At 37.4% G+C, this 21,557-nt stretch overlaps 1 protein-coding gene across 5 annotated transcripts in view; it reads right to left on the minus strand.

Moving 5' to 3' along the window:
• REV1 (REV1 DNA directed polymerase) overlaps positions 1-21,557 on the minus strand; it is an 82,020-nt gene that overhangs the window by 41,570 nt on the left and 18,893 nt on the right. For 2 of the 5 annotated variants that reach the window (XM_061168534.1, XM_061168533.1), the window contains exons 2-4: positions 17,641-17,701; positions 16,176-16,302; positions 4,015-4,183 (exon numbers count right to left, since the gene is read on the minus strand). The exons of 1 other annotated variant lie outside the window; for it this stretch is intronic. In XM_061168534.1, the coding sequence (XP_061024517.1) occupies positions 4,015-4,183; positions 16,176-16,302; positions 17,641-17,691 (347 nt within the window). In that variant the 5' untranslated portion in view covers positions 17,692-17,701. The remainder of the gene's footprint in view (positions 1-4,014; positions 4,184-16,175; positions 16,303-17,640; positions 17,702-21,557) is intronic. 2 more of the 5 variants (XM_061168535.1, XM_061168536.1) reach the window with 2 other exon arrangements.

Consider the following 21,557-nt stretch of genomic DNA (forward strand, 5'->3'; position numbering starts at 1 on the left):
AATCATTTCCTATTTCCTATGCTGAAAATGAATTTACACTGTCAGTTGTAAACAGAGTCGGGGAGATTTTGCAAAAATTAAGATACAAGAAAAGTCACTACATTTCTATTCCAAACTTTTTATTATAACTGTAGCAACAGCATCTTCTTTAGATGAAGCAATTCTGCACATCAAATGTTTGTATGGTTCCAGTCAACATCCCAGTCGTTCTCTATTAGAAAAACCATATCTGACACTGTATACCCATCTGCCCATCCATTCACGCATCTATCCTTCTTCCTCATTCAGAAGTGGATTTAAGGCAAGAAAGGATGTAATTATGTGCTAAGGACAAACTGAGCTGTTTTTGCCTATTATTCTACCATTAAGCAAACATTATTCTTTACGCATTCAAAATTAAAATTCCCTTTGCCACCACCTCCTCTCCCATTACCCAAACTTTCCAACCACTCACCAAGATCCCACAAGCTCAGAAAAGGAAATAACAGCTATGAACATATGTATATAACTTTTTGCCCTTTATCCTTCAGGGTCCAGATTGCTTCTTATTTTTTACTACAGATACTGAGAGAGTTAGGCTATTCATATTCATTCTTTAGCTCGTGAAGACCAAGACTCTATTTTCTAATAAATATTACCTACAACAAATCATGGGGTGGCGGGGAGACTGAAATGTGTACTGGTTAGTTGGCCAAGTAAAAATAATTTGAGAAGAATTCTGTAGTGCTGTGAGAGAAAAAAGTAAACGACTCAAGATTAATTTTTTTTTAAGTCAAATCTATACTAGAAACTAGAATCACACACATTTTCTACGAGGAATAAACTGAGGCAAGACACAAAAAAAACATAAGGGGAATGAAAAAAATCATGAGATAAAATTGCAACCAATTTTATTTGAGTTGAATAAGCACTCTAATATTGACACTGAGTGTAATTAGAAACAAAGTTTTAGTCCATACGAAGTATGAGATCTTCAGAGCATCACACGTACGTGACAAACGTGCTAACATTACAGGTGGGAGCTTACAAAGAAAGGACACACTGACTGGGAGCCAGTCACCCCCCACGAGAAGACCAGAGTTGGCAACAACTGGACCCTCTCATCTCACAGCAGAGCCCGTGAGAATCCAACCAGAGGAGGCAGGTTCCCACACCACAGAAGACTCAACACAAAATGAACAACGAGAACAAAATGGACTCGGAATAACTTAGGACCATGTTTTCAACTGTGCTCGGGCCCGATGAGGCAGTGAGGTGAGCCACAGCAGCTTCTATAACTACTTCACACTTCAAATTTCAACGTAAAATTGTCTGAAGAAGAGGATTAAGAGAAAAATTTGAAAATCACTAACTTATACTATACTGTACTATATACAAACGTAAGCTTTACAAAGCAAAGCCTTCAGTAACATAATCTCAGACCTTAAACTAACGCACACAGCCTTCTCATTAAAGGACTCCCCTGCCTCTCGGAAGTCATGACCCCATAATCATGCCTATATTAACTCGGGTTTAATGGCACCTTCACAGACACCAGGGAATTCTAATCAAAGCAAAGTAATCATCCTGCACACTTATATGTGGTAGTCGCTTTTCAAACTGCTCAAGCTAAAAACAGGAAAACTAATTATAGAAGAGAATATCATGTATCATCCATTAAACAGCTAATATGATGTTCAAATTTTTAAGTATAATAACATCTCATTAAAACACTGCTGAGAAGGAGAAAAGATGAACAAGACTGGGATTAGAGTGTGAAAGAAAACAGTACTGTGATTTAACGTGGAGGAGCCCATGCTTATGACATCGTAGACACTGGGCATTTTTTTCATATATTAGGGTATAGCCCAGACTGAACCATTTCCACATGGGCCAACTCACCCATAACAAAATTAAATGGCAAAGAGCAGACCCAAATATGAGCCAGAAAATCTGGGTTCTGAATTCTGTCATTCTTGAGCAAATCAGTTAACCGTATTAGCCCTGCCTTCTCATATATAACATAAAGCAAATACGCCATATAACCATGATTCCAAAGTCACTTCAGTTATTTAAATACAGATAATTAAGCCTGACTTCAAACTAAAATAAAATCCATTAAGGTGTATTTTATAACTTGTAACTGTCTCAGGTGCATTTTTTATTGTATTATCTCTCTAGCAGCGTTCAGCACAAAAAAGAAGAGCAGGTATAAAGAAACAACTGTAATGAAGACCACCATTTTCTAAGCAAGTCAAGTCCCACCCAGCAAGAGCTCTTTTCACCACCACTTTCCTTGTCCATGGATCTCCCCCACCCACTCCAAAGCCAAAGTAATATACCCAGATCAAAATTCTTGCCCCGGCACAATGAAAGGATTGTCTTTAAGTGACAACACACAGTTAAACTCTGGAATGATACTAACTTCTGATACGGAAAACTTCACAATTTATTTTTAAGAAGACACACGGCTAAAAGCTAGGTTCATTAATCCTATATAATGAATGGACAGTGGCTGGGTCCTGGGAACATAGCACAAAGATGTTCTAGGGATGGACCTTCAACTTAATCTGCCAAGGCTTAAAAAACCCTAATCTATAAGAATAATTTGGCTTTCCGGAAGACAAATGCACTTTTGACCTTTTGGAATTTATTTTCTGATACTCGGTGATGTTTATAGAATAAAAATAAAATAACAACAGTAGCTTCTTACATATTATGCATCTACAACACACAAGGCATTGTGCTAGGTAGTTTGCACAAATTATTTCTAGTTGTCACATAACCATAGCGGGTAGACAGCAGCCTTCTTTTACAAATGAGGAAACAAGGTTCAGAATGGCTGCGTAACTATTCCCATTACACAAGATCACAGGGACCCTGAATTGCTGAGTTGGGATGTGAACCCAGGTATGTCTCCAGAGCCCAAGCCCAGCCTTTCCACTATAATACACTGACTCTCATGAATCTATGCTGCTGTTCTATTTACTTATTCTTAAAAAAAATTTTCGGTCGCGCCACATGGCATGTGGGTTCTTAGTTCCCCAACCAGGGATCAGAACCACACCCCCTGCACTGGGAGCATGGAATCTTAACCACTGGACCGCCAGGGAAGTCCCGAAACCTAACAATTCGAAATCTACTGAATAAATTAATGGAAGGTGTCAGAATTAATGAAATATAGGATAAGAAAAAAGCTCGGCAGCTGACTTAAAAAATAATAATTTCTAAGTTTGTTTCATTAACACTCCATTATACAATCTGACCATTCTCTCATATACTGATTACACTCTATTCATAAAATTATGATTTTAATACTTTCACTTTTAACTTTCATAAATCTAGCAATCACTCATATATATTATATATGAATCACTCAAGTTCTGGCTCATCACCAAGGTTCTAGATGACATATTTAACCTTAGGAAGTTAGTATGAATGGCCAGCACTGATCTACAACACACCAATTCCAAACCAACAGCCAAGGAGCCATACTAACCGAAAAACAGGTACTAATAATACTGCAAACTGCCGCCCACTCCTAGTATTCCGGGTCCACATTATCCTGATCTTCTTTTTTCCCCCACAGCATGTACTGACTTTTAACACATGACATAAATTTACTCATATACTGTTTATTATGTTTCCCCTTATAAAATGTAAGCTCCAAGAGGTAGGAGAGGGACTCTGTTTAGCTCACTGATGTATTTCCCAAGTACACAGAACACTGCCTACTCGGAACAGGTGCACAAATATTTGCTCAGTGAACAGCATGCTTTGTCAACCCCTCCCATCACTGCTTCCTGCCGCTCACTTGAGTCATCTCCCCTAATTCCTGGGAGCTGAGGTTGCAAGAACACTAACGTCAAACCCCAGGCCACCTGAATCATCACGCGAGGCGAAGGAGCACAGTGGTGTTTTTTAAGACCTGGATTACTCTTCACCCTTAAGAGGCAATGCAAGTTAGATAAGCGTTTATAATAGAAAAAGTATTCCAATTTTTAAAACATTAATTTAATTAAAAATTAAACTTACCTTTCCACAATCCATTCTGGTCGAATTACTTTTTCTCCCTTTAACTCTTTAAGTTTGGCATTAGGAAGATTTGTGGCAATGATGTGTGTTGTTTTGGATCTGGAATAATACACATGATATTGGCCTCCATGCAACATCATTAGCTTTCTCAATTCCTCAGCAGATGGATCTGTAAAATTAATAATAAAACATGTTAAAAGTTTTACATTAAGAAAGTAGAGCCCTAGCTGAACAATCCTTTAAACAGGATGATTTAAAGAACGTACCACTGGTATACTTTCTCCTTGGCTGTGTTGCCAGTAAACAAAGTTGGGAGGAAAATCACAAAGTGATAGAGTTATTTTGCCTTAGCACATCCGACTCTCCTGGCTGCTAAAGGCACAGTCAACCAACACAAAAACATCTACTGCCAAGCAATGCCCAGAAAAGCAGATAGACACCTCGAGTAATGACTTAAATACTGATAACAGAGCAAATATTTAAAAAATTTTGACATTTAGCTATATTGACCTTGACATTTTTATCTTATATTTAAAAATACTTACTATGAGCAGACTTACTGTAGAGCTTATTAGACTTTACTCCTGTGAAGCTTAATAATTTAAACTTTAATTTAAAAAATATAAGGGTTTCCCTGGTGGCACAGTGGTTAAGAATCCGCCTGCCAATGCAGGGGACACGGGTTCAAGCCCTGGTCCGGGAAGATCCCACATGCCGCGGAGCAACTAAGCCCATGTGCCACAACTACTGAGCCTGCGCTCTAGAGCCCGCGAGCCACAACTACTGAGCCCGCACACCTAGAGCCCGTGCTCCACACAAGAGAAGCCACCTCAATGAGAAGCCTGCGCACCACAACGAAGAGTAGCCCCCGCTTGCTGCAACTAGAGAAAGCCCGCGTGCAGCAACGAAGACCCAACACAGCCATAAATAAATAAATAAATAAATAAATAAATGTTTCTTTCAAAATGTGTAAAAAGATGATTGCCTTAAAAATTTTTTTAATAAATAAATAAATAAGAAAAGTTAAAATAATCTTATTCAGTTTCCTAATACAAACTTGCATCAAAGCCAAAAAATAGTTAACCAAAACAAAATAAGAATTGCAGACCAAGAAGCACTGTTTTTTTCCCCAATTTTGTTTCAAATTATTTTATTCTTAATAAAACTATAGAAAAATATCTTAAACAAGAATCAATGTGGTTTATGCTTTCCCATAAAAAAATGTCTGACTCACTAAAGTTATGTTATGACAGGCATTACTAGTATCACATGAAACTAATTATTTTCAATAGCTTCCCTATTTCTTTCGCCTATTAACCTAAGGGAAACTCTGTACCACACTTCTCCTAGCAATAGCTGTACCTGGGGGTGAGGCTGGGGGTGGCCTCCACAGGAGGCTTGTGTATCTACTTTGTTATTCAAGCAGCAGATTTTCTTTAAACACAAATAATACAGGTCCAAGTATTTAAATAAGTACTTTTATTATAATAACTATCTAATTCAGTGAGTTTTGGTCTTTAGAAGAAGAAATATGTTCCCTCTATACCGATTTTGGTAAGAGTTCTTATCATGAACAGATGTTGAATTTTATCGAATGCTTTTTCTGCATCTATTGAGATGATCATGTGGTTTTTGACTTTTCTTTTGTTAATGGGGTGTATCACATCGACTGACTGATTTGTGTATGGTGAACCATCCTTGTGACCCTGTGATGAATCCAACTTGGTCATGGTATATGATCTGCTGTGTTGTTGGATTTGGTTTGCTAATATTTTGTTGAGAATTTTTGCATGTATATTCATTAAAGATATTGGCCTGTAGTTTTCATTTCTCCAAAGAAGACATAGAGATGGCCAACAGGCACATGAAAAGATGCTCATCATCACTAATTATTAGAGAAATGAAAATCAAAACTACCATGAGGTACCACCTAACACCAGTCAGAATGGCCATCATTAAGTCTACAAACAATAAATGCTAGAGAGGATGTGGAGAAAAGAGAACCCTCTTACACTGTTGGTGGGAATGTAAATTGGTGCAGCCACTATGGAGAACAGTATGGAGGTTCCTCAAAAAACTAAACATAGAGTTGCCATATGATCCAGCAATCCCACTCCTGGGCACATACCCAGACAAAACTATAATTCAAAAAGATACATGCACCTCTATGTTCAGAGCAGCACTATTTACAAAGCCAAGACATGGAAACAACCTAAATGTCCATCAACTGATGAACGGATAAAGAAGATGTGGTATACACACACAGAGGAATATTACTCAACCATAAAAAAGAACGAAATAATGCCATTTGCAGCAACATGGATGGACCTAGAGATTATCATACTAAGCAAAGTAAATCAGAAAGAGAAAGCTAAATATCATATAATATCACTTTATGTGGAATTTAAAACACGACACAAATGAACATATCTTAAAAACAGAAACAAACTCACAGACATAGAGAACAGACTTGTTGTTGCCAAGGGGGAGGGGGGTTGGGGAAGGAAAGATTGGGAGCTTGCAATTGCAAACTAGTATATACAGGATGAATAAACAACAAGGTCCCACTATATAGCATAGGAAACTGTATTCAATATCCTGTGATAAACCAAAATGGAAAAGAATATATATAACTGAGTCACTTTGCTGTATAGGAAAAATTATAACAACATTGTAAACCAACTATACTTCAATAAAATATATTTAAAAAAAGAAGAAGAAAGCAAGCTAACAAAGCACATACAGACATGCCAGGTTTGATTACTTCTTGTTGAATTCTTACAGTGTAGAATTCATCTGTTGTTACTGACTGCACCTACTGGAGCTGCTCAGTAAAAATATGTTAACCACATATGCAAGCCACATATATAAATTTTTCTAATTGCCTCATTAAAAATAGTAAAAAATTAATTTTAATGTTTTTATTTAACTCAATAAATCCAAAATATTATCATTTCAGCATGTAATCAATATATAAAATTGGGATATCTCACACTCTTTTTCTCAAAGTAAGTCTCCAGAATACAGTATATATTTTGCATTTACAACACACCTCTATTTAGACTAGTCACATTTCAAACGCTTATTAACACACGTGGCTAGTGGCTACTAAACTGGATAGCACACTGGAAAGAGAAATGAAAACAACTTTCAAATAAAAGTAATTCAAAATTCATAATTGAAGGTTTTCAGGGGCTAGGGATCACAGAAACTGAACTAGAGCATCATAATGACTTCACATACAATAGTGGAAACTGAACATCTGGCCAGTCAGGAATCTACAGTTTACTTACTTTCTCTCCGTAAGATTAAAGCATTTGCTGATAAACAAAACTGATAAACCTCTAGCCAGACTCATCAAGAAGAAAAGGGAGAGGGCCCAAATCAACAAAATCAGAAATGAAAAAGGAGAAGTTACAACCAACACCACAGAAATACAAAGGATCCTAAGAGACTACTACGAGCAACTATATACCAATAAATGAACAACCTAGAAGAAATGGACAAATTCTTAGAAAGGAACAATCTCCCAAGACTGAACCAGGAAGAAATAGAAAATATGAACAGACCAATTACCAGTATTGAAATTGAATCAGTAATTTAAAAACTCCCCACAAGCAAAAGTCCAGGACCAGATGGCTTCACAGGTGAATTCTACCAAACAATTAAAGAAGAGTTAACACCTATCCTTCTGAAACCATTCCAAAAAGTTGCAGAGGAAAAACCACTTCTGAACTCATTTTATGAGGCCACCATCATCCTGATACCAAAACCAGACAAAGGGGACTCCCCCGGTGGCTCAGTGGTTAAGAATCCACCTGCCAATGCAGGGGACACGGGGGGTTCAATCCCTGTCCGGGAAGATCCCACATGCCGAGGAGCAACTAAGCCCGTGCGCCACAACTACTGAGCCCGTGTGCCACAACTACTGAAGCCCATGCACCTAGAGCCTGTGCTCTGCAACAAGAGAAGCCACCGCAATGAGAAGCCCGCACACGGTGACGAAGAGTAGCCCCCGCTCGCCGCAACTAGAGAAAGCCTGCGCGCAGCAACGAAGGCCCAACGCAGCCAAAAAAATAGTCAGTAGACACTGTCATTCTAGTAGCACCAATATATATATCAATTTTATTAAAAAACATCCACCTCTTTGTAGAACAAAATAAAACTGTCATTTACTGCTTTATAATCATTAAGCAGGTAAAAAGAACTGAGGAAAGAAAATTAACATTAATTTAGCACCTATTCCACTCATGTACTTTCCATACTTTATCTCACTTAATGCTCACCACTGGTGATTCCAAGATTGGAATTCAACAACAGAGTCTTGGCATCATAAGTTCTCTGTGAGATGATTATTGTCATTTCAATGTTATTCTTACCAAAAACAAAAAACAAGCATGTTCTGGATAATTTGGATAACCGTGATTTCATTGCACAGGTTTTGTTTATGAAGGTACTGGTGCTGTCATGGACTGCTTTAAATGTCATGTGCTAATGAAAAGAACAGAAACCAACTTAAGGTGCAAATGATGCATCTTCATCAAATGAAGACCAAAAATGTCATGGTACAATGTTCAAATGTTGATTATGCAGTGACAGAACAGACAACATCAGTGGGGGGAAAAGGTCATTAAAAAACACATTTGCTGGATATCCACATGCAAAAGAATGAAGTTGGGCCCTTATCTTATACCATACACAAAAATTAACTCAATGGACTAAAGACCTAAATGTAAGACCTAAAACTATAAAACTCTTAAAAGAAAACACAGGGGAAAAGCTTCATGACATTGGATTTGGAAATGATTTCTTAGATATGACACCAAAAGCACAGGCAACAAAAAGAAAAACAGATTAAGTTAGACTACATTAAAATTCAAAACTTCTGTGCATCAAAGGACACAATCAACAGAAGTAAAAAAGCAACCTGTGAAACTGGGAGACAATATTTGCAAATCATCTATCTAATAAGGGGTTAATAGTTAGAATATATAAAGAAGTATTTCAACTCAACAACAACAAAATAACCCAATTTAAAAATGCGCAAAGGACCTGAATACACATTTCTTTAAAGATGATATACATATGGCCAACCAACACATGAAAAGATGCTCAACATCACTAATCATTAGAGACATGCAAATCAAAATCCCAATGAAACATCCTTTTAAACCAAAATTCTTAGCTCCTCAGCATCCTGAATGAGGTTTTTATAAAGGAGACCAACTTCAGATAAAAGAGGACTGTAACACGGCAACATTTTCAAGTTTTAATAAATCTAAAAACAGGTTCTAAAATGCATCTTATAGGTTGAACAACGTATACACCTTTCTTTTCTATGTTACATGTATCCTTTCTTGACAAAGCACAAGATACATCAAAGAACATTTGATCAACAAGAAAATAATTTTTACTTAAACTGTGTTTCTCGCTGAATAGGACTGTGCAGTTTTAAAAACTTACAGATATTGGAAAGAAAGCTTTGCAAATCTGTAACACTCACAGTCCATAACACTCCTACTGTTAATTGTACAGAACATTCTTTGAGAATATTCTGTATGCAATCAAATTTTAGCATTAACTAAAACCAACCACAGAAAGTAAGAGACAGGTAAGCATAGAAAAGGTAAAAGGCACATATTAAACACTGGATCATGGTTTAGGCCTAAAGCTCCACATGTGAAATTCCACCACAGCAAACGCCATCACATAACATCAGAACAGCCACTGAAGACCACTGTGACATCTCTGGGAACAGCTTATAAAAGAGTTTTGCTCATCTGGTTAAAACACATTCTATAAACAAAGTTTTAAAATCTTGTGCAAAAGCTTTCCTTGATAGATCTCTATTGAGAAAACAGTCATCCTGTGTACCGTTTCATCCTGCATGTCCAAAGAACTTGATTAAATCTTGGCTGTGTCACATACATGCTAGAAAGAAGTAAGCCAATGGCTGCTTATACCTCCTTTGGTCTTACAGTAGTTAATATCTTTCATTATTTCATTTGAGTCTCAAAATCCTATAAATTAGAAAGATAATTTAGCATAGTTTACTGATGAGGAAATAGAGGAAAATTAGAAGACTTGTGCACAATCACCTAGCTATTGTGCAAACCCCTTTGTCTTCTGACCCCTGGCCAATACTCTTTCTCCAGTAGCCATGCCTACTCTCTTTTCCTCTCTCCTCCCTAAGTACATCAGACTTAAAAAATTCAACTAAAAGCCACATACACTCAACCAAGTAAAAACCAAAGAAAAGTCTCAAAAGCCTAAAGAACACATTTTTGAGTACCTAATAGGTGCAAATACCTGTCAGACACTGGCAAAATTACAGGGGGTGGTAGAAATTAATACAGTAAGCCTCTCCCATGTAGGAGGTTAAATTCCTACTTCCCTGGAGTCACACCATCAGTCTCACAGGAAACACGAGGAGATACTATGTATATATCCATACAAAATAATTCCTGGAAGGTATCCATTTCAAAAAATTAGATTAGAGCATTAAATGGACTCTTTTCCTAAATCACCATATTCACATGCTCAGAAAATTATCAATGTTAAGGTCAAGTTTTCAAACAAATACCTACCACTTCAGATATAAGTCTGTTATACCTGTATATTCCCTTGTTTCATTTTGCAAATCATACCCAGGCCTGCCCTGCTTTTCCACAAACTTCAGCAGTGCCAAAGTCACCAGACCTGGTCTCTTATCCACCTACTGAAAAAAGCAGAAAATTACCAGAACGCCTCTTTCCATATTCACTGTCCTGATCCAACTCCACAGAAGAGCAATTACAGCTCCCTAGATTTGAAGCACTAGCTCACCCGGAGAGCTTTCACCAAAATAAACATGCCCAGGGCCTATTTCCCAGAGATTACAATTCAGTAAGCCTAGAGTGTGGCCCACTTCTTATTTAAAAACTACCCATTTAAGAAAACTGAGTTGAATTAGCATATGAGTGAACACATTTTAACATTCTGATGTACAAACACAAAACTCTGCTATTCATTCGTAGGCTCAACTAATATTTATTGAGAATCTTAAAATGTGCCGGGCAGGCTTCTAGGCCCTGGTACTCTCGGCTGTGCTCCACACCACTCTTATTTCACTGGGCAGACAGAAAGTAAGTCAGATAAATACCAGTTCAGGAGCAAATAAATTCTATGAAGAGAAATGAAGCTGGATAAGGCATTAGAAAGCAACTGGGGGGCAAGATACATGTATTTTACATAAGGCTGGTCAGGGAAAGTCTCCTGGAGAAGGCAACATCTGACAGAGCTCTGAGGGATGAAGACCTGGAGGAGGAGGAGCCAACTGGAGGCCCCGCAGTGTTCTCTCTGATCCACATCTGGCCAGGGTCACCACACAGAACGGGCTTTCTGACTCCCCAAAACTCGGTACATAAATAAGACCTGGCAATACAAGATAAAACTCAGGTGTCAAAAGTAAATGTTTCTAGCAATAATGCTATGAAATGTATATCCTGTGGACCGGTTTAAGGAAGGAGGCAAATCTCATTTAACTGGGTCCTAAGGGATGAACATGATTCCAGTTCGCAGAAGTGAGGGAAGGAGCTTTTCATCAGAGCGAGAGCACGAACAGCAGCACAGGAAAGAGAAAGTACAAAGACGAATCTAAAACATCAGAACAATCCTGTTGACCTGAATTAGAGGATATAAAGGTGAAAACGGAGGTTACGGTTAGGACAAGAATGCCTTTCCCCATTCTCGTCTGAAAAACACCTTACTTATCCAAGACCAGTTCAAAAAGTCAGTTCTTCTATGAAGTAATCACTCTAACCCTCAAAGGCAATTACTTCTATGTTGCCACCCACTTGGCTCTGTTCATGTCTAATGCCCAGAGATTACTTGTTTGTCACAAAATCCACATTCTCCATCACTGTCATCTCTGTTCAAACATAGTACCTAACACACAAGCAGCATACAAAATATATTCGTTGAATTAATTAACATAGAGTAAAATGGGATGAAAGGTCCAAAGATTGGAAAACTTAACAGAGTAAAGATGTTTACAATTCTCCCTAAATTGGGCTATGGGATTAATGTAATTCCTATCAAAATCTCAGCGAGGTATCTATTTTGTAGACACAGAAAAGCTTCTTCTAAAATTTATGTGGAAAAGCACAGGCCCTAGAAAATAGCTAAAACAACCTTTCCAAAGAAGAATAAAATGGCAATGATCACTCTACTCAGTATTATGGCTTACTATATAGTACAGAGGTACAATGATCAAGACCATGTGGTATTGGTGAAAAGACACATATGTCAATGGAATAGAACATGGAACCCAGAAACATACCCACCCAAATATGCCCAACTGATTTTTGAGCAAAGTACACAAGTAATCCAATGGAGGAAGAATGGCCTTCTCAACAAATGGTGCTAGCAAGTGGATATCCACAGGCCACAAACAAACAAAAATATTCAAATGGACCATGAACTTAAATACTAAACATAAACTTACAAAATTTTTAGAAAAAATAGGAGAAAATCTTTGGGATCTAGTACTAAGCAAAGACTTTTGACTTGAAAGCACAATCCATAAAAGGAAAGATTGATAAACTGGACCCCAACAAAATTAAAAACTTTTGTTCTGCAAAAGACCATGTGAAGAGGGTGAAAGACAAACCACAGACTGGGAGATAATATTTGCAAACCACATATCTGACAAGGAGTAGTATCTAGAATTATATAAAGAACTCTCGAAATTCAACAGTAAAAAACCAAACAATCCAATTGGAAAACAGGCAAAGGACATGTACAGACATTTCACTGAAGAGGATCTACAGGTGGCAAATAAATACAGGAGAGGATGTTCAACATCTTCAGCCATCAGGCAAATGCAAATTAAAACCACCATGAGATACCACTACACATGTATTAGAATACCTACATTAAAACAAACAAAAAAACCAACCTGTCTGTACAAAATGCTGGTGAGGATGTGGAGCAACTGGAATACAAATTAAAACCACAAAGAGATACTACTACATACCTATTACATTTTTAAAATAAAAATCACTAAATGCTGGCAAGGACACAGAAACTGGATCACTCATAAATTGCTAGTGGGAATGTAAGTAGTACAGCCACTTGGGAAACAGTTTTGCAGTTTCTTAGAAAAAAACGAAACATGCAACTACTATATAACCCAGCAATTGCACTCTTTATGTTCACACAAAAACCTGTACACAAGGGTTCACAGCCAAAAAGAGGAAATAACCCAGAAGTTCTTAAATGGGTGAATGGTTCAACTGTGGAACACCCATAACATGGAATAAAAAGGAAAAAACTACTGATACACACAACAACTTGGATGACTCTCTGGCGTATTATACTGAGTAAAAAAGCCAATCCCAGAAGGTTATATACTGTATGTTCTATTTATGTAACATTCTTGAAATGAAAAAAGTACAGGAATGGAGGCCAGACTAGTAGCTGCCAGGCTGAGAGCAGAAGGGGAGTCGGTATGGCTCCACAAGGGAGGCAGGAAGGATCCTGTGTGAAAACGTTCTGTGTCTTGACCGTATCAATGTCGGTTTCCTGGTTGACACAGCACCATCTTCTAGAGCAGCGGTCCCCAACCTTTCTGGCACCAGGGACCGGTTTGTAGAAGACAGTTTTCCCACGGAGGGGTGGGGGGCGGTGGGCTGGGGGTGCTGGGGGGTGGTCCAGGCGGTAACGCGAGCGACCGGGAGCGGCAGACGCAGCTTCGCTCGCACACCGGCCGCTCACCTCCTGCTGTGCGGCCCGGTTCCTAACAGGCTGCGGACGGGTATCGGTCTGGGGCCCCGGAAGTTGGGGACCCCCGCTCTATAAGATGTTACATTGGGGGAAACTGGGCAAAGGTTCATGGTCTCTATTTTTTCTGCATGTGATTCTACAGTCAAATTCTTTTTTACTTAAAAAAATGAGATGGAAGGCAAAGAAGTTATTAACCTTCGAAAGGAAAAGATGCTGTTTGGGAGAAAAAGAGAGATGAGAGAATGGGTTAACAGAGGCAGAGTATCCAGAAGATGGGGGAATCTTATCTCTAAACTCAAGTTCAAAGCTAACTGTGTTGGAAGGGATGTGGGTTACCAAAGAGAAGTTCAGATGGCAGAACTAGGAGCTTTAAAGGAATTAAGAAAACTTGGAAAGTTTCATCAGTTAAAGTCTATGAGGAGCATGAGTAAGAACCAACAACAACACAGTATTCCCTACTTGTCTCACTGCATCTAAAGCACTATTTTTTTCTTGCTGATTTATCACAGAGACTGTTAGATTCTGTTTTATCTATAAAGCTTCAAAAGTAGTCACGAAAAGTGAAAATTTTTCTAAAAAATTGTATCACCACAACTTGCACGTCCCTATGAAATTCAACATAAAGGAACTTTACTTAAAGAATTATAATGTAATCCTAACAATAACAAGAATAAAAATTAATATTATCTCTATCTTGAAGAAAAGGATAGGGATAATAATAGGTCCAAAAGAGAAAATGTCTTACAGTCACATAAAAATTAGTGATGAAAGTAAATTAGAATTCCAGATTCTCAACCATGGTAATGATTACTACAATATTCATTTTTTTCTCCCTCACACAAAGAATCTTTTTTTCTTCCTCTTATGCAAATAAGGGTGCCCTCATAAATTGGGGACTTCCAAAACTTGCTGATGTAACGAGCAATGTTTATTTCTTTTTATTAACATCTTTAGTCTTTTATAATGCATCTCAGGAAGGTCTGTGGAGCTTGAACGTTCTAAGATGCCTAAGTAGAAAAGGTGCATGTGAATTTTCCCAAAGTTGCACCATCATTCGTTTTGAGATAACATTCTTAGACTAAATTGTCAATCACGCCTCCTAAAACTCAACCAGGCAACTGTATCAGCTAAATTAAAACTTAACTTTAGTCAACAAGTACCCCCTGAGTGGTTATACCCATCAGAGGCACCAAGGACACAATAGTAATGAAAATGTGGAAATGAAGCTCTTGCTCTTGTCTAGTAAACAGGCAACTACAATAAGATCTAATAAATGCCAAGATGTGAATAAATACAAGGAGCCCAAGCCCCACAGAACCTTGAGAAGTCACCCCCACCAGTAGCAAGACAATCAGACAACCGAGGGGGAGTGCTAAACGGAGACCCTAAAAACGAGCGGGTATCAGCCGACTGAGAAGTGGGGAGGAAAAAACGTAACCGACCAACACAAATATTTATAGCCATTCACCTCAAAAATCACAAGAAAATGATCTTAAGAGGAGAGGAATCCTCAAGAGAATAAAAAGAAAACTTTGGCAGTAAAATCTGACAGCCAACAGACAAGTGGTAACTGATGGAGCAGATCAGAGAAAGGTAAGATCTGCAAGATGGGCTGGCTGTGTGGAGACCCAGAAGACACTGCTTGGTGCCAGTGAAACCAAGAGAAACGCATGAAAACAGAGGCACTGGGCACCTCCAGGAGTGGGCTTGTGGACAGGCTGTAAAACAGGAAGCTCACGGCTGAAACTGTGAATTAGAATTCCAGAACTCCTCTCCAACACACAGTGAAAAACTATCCTGTCCCTTCCAGATACTGGACTCGATGACAACAGGCACAGCAGGAGGCGAGAAGGGATGGAGAGGAGGAAAGAACACAGCAGGGAGATTACATGGCACTCTACTCCCTGAACAGTGAGATTCCTGGCCCTCTCCTTCCCTCCTGGCCACCAGGATGCCGGCAGCTGGGTTTGCACCCTTCTCTAGCAAGAGTCTGGGAAATCTGACACACACACTCCACCCCCTCCTCCACCAGCCCAAAAGGACCTCCGGATAATTACAGGTGAAGATTCGCCAATGAAGTGGCCCTACCAGATGCCCCTCTATTGAAGCCCCACGTGTGTGATGAGTTGTTTAAGCAGGAGGATCGTAATTTTCCATTTTAAACCTCACTTGACTTTAAAAAACTATGTGCTTTGGTAAAATTTAAAATCAGACAATGGCAGGCACAGGAGGAGGGAAAGGAAACGTGAAGGAGGGGTATCTAAGCAGAGGGTTTTACTTTTACCTTTTTTATATACAAGATAAATAATTAAAAACAGAATTTAAAACAAATCGCTCCCAATCCTAATAAAAGTACATGCCAAAATGGGGTACCTAAAAAATAAAAAGTACTCAACCTGTATATCCATTAACATAGATGGCGACTCCACTAAAAATTGTAGATGAAGCTCCATCCTTCTGTATAGCAGCATCTGATCGAAACTGTTGCTCCAATTTCTGGACCTTGGCAGCCATATACCCACCCTAGAATTAAAGAAAAGGTAAACTAATCACAAAAGTTTTATTTTTCTTCCCACCCTCTCCTTTTTAGAAAGAAATTTATATTTAAAAATAATAATAAAAAGACCTTATTCTGTGCTAGTAACCAAGGTATAAGGATGACATAAGGTATAATGATAAACATGAACCATAACGCAAGGCAATAAAACAGGCAGGTCAAGGGAGACTTCTCCCTCTGTCAACTCAATGTTTAATAATTCTATCACATTGTTACAATGGTAAAAGTTACGTTAAAAGAGGGAAAAGGTAAGTCAACGTTAATAAGTGTAATGCCACAAAATATTGTTCTTACCTACAAAATCAAGCAAAAGTTATACCAAAGCTTAAATCAATTAAAAATTTGACAAGTGGTCAGTAAGAATATATTTTGACTGGCTTCCACTATCTTCTGTGTATGGGAAGCTTAAGATTAATAAATTCAAGTAAAATGAAGCAGTTTGACAAACCAGTAAAGTCTTCCATACATGTAGATAAGAATACAATAAATGATTCAGTGGCTAAATTCTGGATCTAATCAATCTATTTGGTAGTACTACTAATATTCATAACACCAACCTCAAAAAGAAATAAAAACATTATTATTTTTGCTAAAGACCTTTACAACTCTATGAATTCAGCCACACCTTTCCTGAACATCGAAATAATTAAGGTTAATCGATTAAGACTCTATCAATTTTACTTTATCAATAAGGTCTTTAAAATAAAGCTGTAGGTGTCTAGAAGTGGTATATATTTTTTTCCAAAATGGAAATGACTTCATTGTTTTTGATTATTCAAATATTACATGCTGTCAAAATTTTTTATAAGAAAATTTAAATTAGCTATGATCCCATTCATTGCTAACATTTTGGGATCTTACTTTCAAAGTTATTTCTGTGCCTCAGAACACAGAGATTTTACACAAATAGGATCATATGTAATAACAGTCCTTTATAATACACCCTTTTAGTTAAGGCCATCTTGCCAGGTTAAGAAATATACAGCTAAATGATGGGTGTATACTGTTCCACGGTATAGAGATAATCCCCCATTACTGGATATCTACGTTTTACTGTTTTTCAGTATCATTAGCAATGTTGCAATAAAATTATCATACAATAAATTCTGTGCACCAGAACATTTATTTCCTCAGGACAAAATTTCTCAAAGTTTAAGCTTTCAATACATTGTGAAAACACAAAGAGTTGGTGTCTAAAGTGATTTACAATTTAGAAAACACCTTCAACCACATTATAAACTAAAAGAAGAATGAAAACTACCTAGACAGTTCAATATAATTATTTTTATTCTTTTAAAACACACCCATTTTTCCCAGTCATCCTCAGCTCGCTTCCTCCATCCACCTCGTCTCATGGTGGAGCTTCTGTATTAGGGGAAGAAAGAAATACATCAATTTCATAACAAAAGGTACTACTAATTGATATCTTATTTCAATATCAAGAAAACTGAGAAATTAAAATAAATTCAAATGTTCAATTCATAAAAGTTCAAAATATCATACTGAGGAAACTTTTCCCAAAGCATATCATTCTCTGGCTTCACAAGTGAAATTTGTTCCCCCCAAAACTCCTTACAGGTAAGTATCAGGTTTTAATTATAACAATTTTAAATTTTAATTTTAACAGGCAAAACTTTTATGCATTTCTGAGCATCAATCCTAAGACCTTCTTACATAAAACATCACCAAATCCAACTAACATACTGTGCTTACTTGTTAACGTTAATTAGTGTTAATGGAACCTAAGAAAACATTTTCCTTCATGCACTGCCCTATAATATGGCTCTTAAATCCTGTCTGTGCTATTACATACTGCACACTTAAGAGTAAAGTCATAGTGTAATTCATCTATTATGCAAAAATCGTAAAAGAAGTCAATCAAAGCAACTAGGGAACGTGATGCAGAAAGACTATCACCAATAATAAATTAGTAAACATGGCATTCTCCTTAAGGCAACACATGACTAACTTTATACCATGAAGCCACCAAAATGGCTCATCTCAAGTGTCAGCTCGCTTAGTGGTGAGCAAGGTATAAATCAAAGCAGGCATTACATGAAATTCCTTCTAAAGTCAAATTCTTCTAACCCAAATGGCTACATCTTGGGACATAACTGCATTATTCTTCACAAAATTAATATGATCTCCATTTAAGTATTTTTCTTTTAGTAATTATATAGGTTAATATCAAAGGGTTACCATACACCACTGGAGAAACTTTATACATTATCCAAGATAAACTGGCTTTGATATGCTTTAAAAAAATCTTTTATTGAATAACACCTTAAGATAGCCACACTTCATCCACACACATCAGCAGATATTTTCTTTCAAATATTTCTATTCTTAGTATATACAGGATTTATAATTTCTCCTTGCTGACTTTATATTAATTATGAATTTTTACTGTCTACCCTTAATAGGTGACTGAAAGACATGCAGAGAGAGTCAGAGTTGAGTCCAACAGAGAGACAAGGGGCAGGTGGAAAGGGCTGAGAACAGGAGGCAAATTGATTAACCCTGATCAGGTGCTGTGGATATTGGAGGAGAGAAGGGCTGCTTTGCTTTGTTTTGCCTTTTTAAGTTTGACGAAGGTAAGGGCATGGCCACCCAACGTGTTCACCCTGAGTCCCAGGACTGCCATCAGTGCTGTTCAATACTTCTTCTGATTTCAAGAGGCTCACTTTGTCCAGTCCCTCAAGACCTCTCCCTTATCGTAAAGGAGTCTGGGAAATGTGTTAACACACAGTTCTTGACTTCATATAAACTCTGACTCCACACATCTGCTCTTACAAGTAAAGAGTGTGGGAGTTCTGGCCACTGTACATTAAGAATGCACACTCACAAAAATTATCTGCAACTGTTAATCTGCTAAATGAACATAAATTAAAGAACAAAATACATTTAAAAAGTTTAACTCATCTGGCCATCTACTTAAAAGCCTCATTTATTTAAGATCTACCAGGTACCTACTGCAAACGGCCAATATGAAAATCTTTATCAATAGTTTAATGAGGGTAAACCAGTATGAAACAAAATCATTTTTTAAAAAAAGTTTTAAAGGTCCTTCCCCCATTCCAAAGTAAAACAGCTAACCCAGACAAATGTTTAAAGTTTTGAAAAGTGAAAGGAATAAAGGACTGAAGATGTAATTTCATCAAATTTCAAAGAATATAATTTGACCTATGTACAGCAAACTCCTATTGGTCCAGGATTCAATTAAGATCAAGAAAAGGAAAAAAGAAATAAACATATTTCATTTTACACACTCAAATTCTACTTTTGAGAAAATCCCATAACAAACAGTGAACTAGGTAATTTGGACCTACCCTCCCACTGAGGAGGAGGAAAGTCAGACAAAACATAGTTTTAAAAAACTGCCTCAAGACACAGAAGGCCTAGCAAATAATGAAAAATCACTGAGCCAAGATTCAGCAGATGACAGAGGAGACCTGCCACCTCACATCACCTCCCCAAACTGGGAGACCCTTTCCCTCTGAGGCATCTGGCAATTCTCAAGGAGTGGCTGAGAACAAACACAGAGCTAAGGCAACAACAGCTAGGGCTCTCTTCCTAGGACAGAGCTCTCACACCTGGGCGTAGGACCCCAGGATCAGAGTAAACTGGAGGCAGACCGACCAGAGTATCCTGCCCCAGGTCATCTCAGTCTCCGAAAGCAGACGCAGGTGACCCCGGGCTGCCCCATGAGTGCCCCAGGCACCTGGCAGAAGGAAATGTGGATCCTCTGAGGATGAGACAACTTCCTAAACTTCATATATTTCTACAAATGAGTTTGCAAATATAGTATCTGGTACACAAATAAAAATCACCAGGCACACAAAGAAATGATCACATGAACCAACAAAAAAAAAAACACCAACAAACAGACCTACAGAGACTCCAGATACGGAATTTAAGGTAGACTTTATATTAATCAAGCTTACCCTGCTCAAAGAGGGGAAAGACAAATTTCAGAATATCAGTAAAGAACTGGAAAATATTAGAAGTAACTAAACGGTAACTCTAGAATTGAAAGATACAATATTAGAAATTAAGAACTTAATAGATAAAACCAAATAAAAGCATAACTGGAATAAGTCAGAAGAAAATGTCCAGATAAAGCACAAAAGGACGGAGAATATGGATGGGAGAAGAGACACAGGGGATACTCGAGAAAGTCTAATTTCAATAAATTGGAGGGAAAAAGGAGAAAAACAGAAGTTATATTTAAAGAAATAATGACTACAACAGTCTAAAACTGATTAAAGATATCAAGCCACAAATTCAAGAAGCCCAATGAGCCCCAAACAGGAAAAAATAGAATCTATATCTAGACATATAATAGTAAAACTATGAAAAACTGAAGACAGAAAAAAAAAATCTTAAAAGCTGCCATGGGTAGGAAAATCAGAGATTCCATTCAAAATACTCAAAGGAGCAGCAATTAAACAGACAGCTGTCTTTTCAACAGAAACAACAGAGCCAGAAGACAACAGTGCTGAAAGAAGATGATTACTAACTTAGAATTCTAAATCCAGAGAAATATTCAGTAAAGAAAGATGAAATAAAGGCACTTCCAGGCAAATAAAAAGAGGTTAATGCCACCAGCAAACTTGTCTAAAGGAAATTCTAAAGGATATCCCTTAGATAGAAGGAAAATTCTCTTGGATGAACGATCAAAAATACAGAAAAAAAACTCACAACAAGGAAAACAATAAATATCTGGATAAATCAATGTTAAAAACGGACTGAATAAAACTACAATGACAATCAATCTGTTATTGTTTGTAGCATAATACACAGCATACGTGAATCAAAAGATTATGAATAAAAGACTAGGGGTGAGGGACTTATTTCTAATCCAGGCTCTGCCTCTAATTGGCTTCATTAATCTCTGGTAAATCTCCATCTCTCTGAGTCTCAATTACTATCTTATCTGGGTCTCTCACTATCAGACGTTTGGGTAGTTGACTACTAGAGTTCCCCTTGGTGCTCTACACAAGACACACTGAAGAACTATTTTCAGAAACTAAAAAAATGAAAACTACTATATTCACATACTTTAGTAATGTACTTCAATTTCAGAAATTTGATTACATAACAACTTTGATGTTCTACATGTTTATTTATTTATACTTTTTAAAAAAATGTATCCCAGAGAAGATTTAAGGCAGCTTGTCCTATCAAATTCATTTAAATAGTCTATATATAGATTAAGATG

Source organism: Eubalaena glacialis, chromosome 14 (genome assembly GCF_028564815.1).
Source record: "Eubalaena glacialis isolate mEubGla1 chromosome 14, mEubGla1.1.hap2.+ XY, whole genome shotgun sequence".
Taxonomy (NCBI): domain Eukaryota; kingdom Metazoa; phylum Chordata; class Mammalia; order Artiodactyla; family Balaenidae; genus Eubalaena; species Eubalaena glacialis.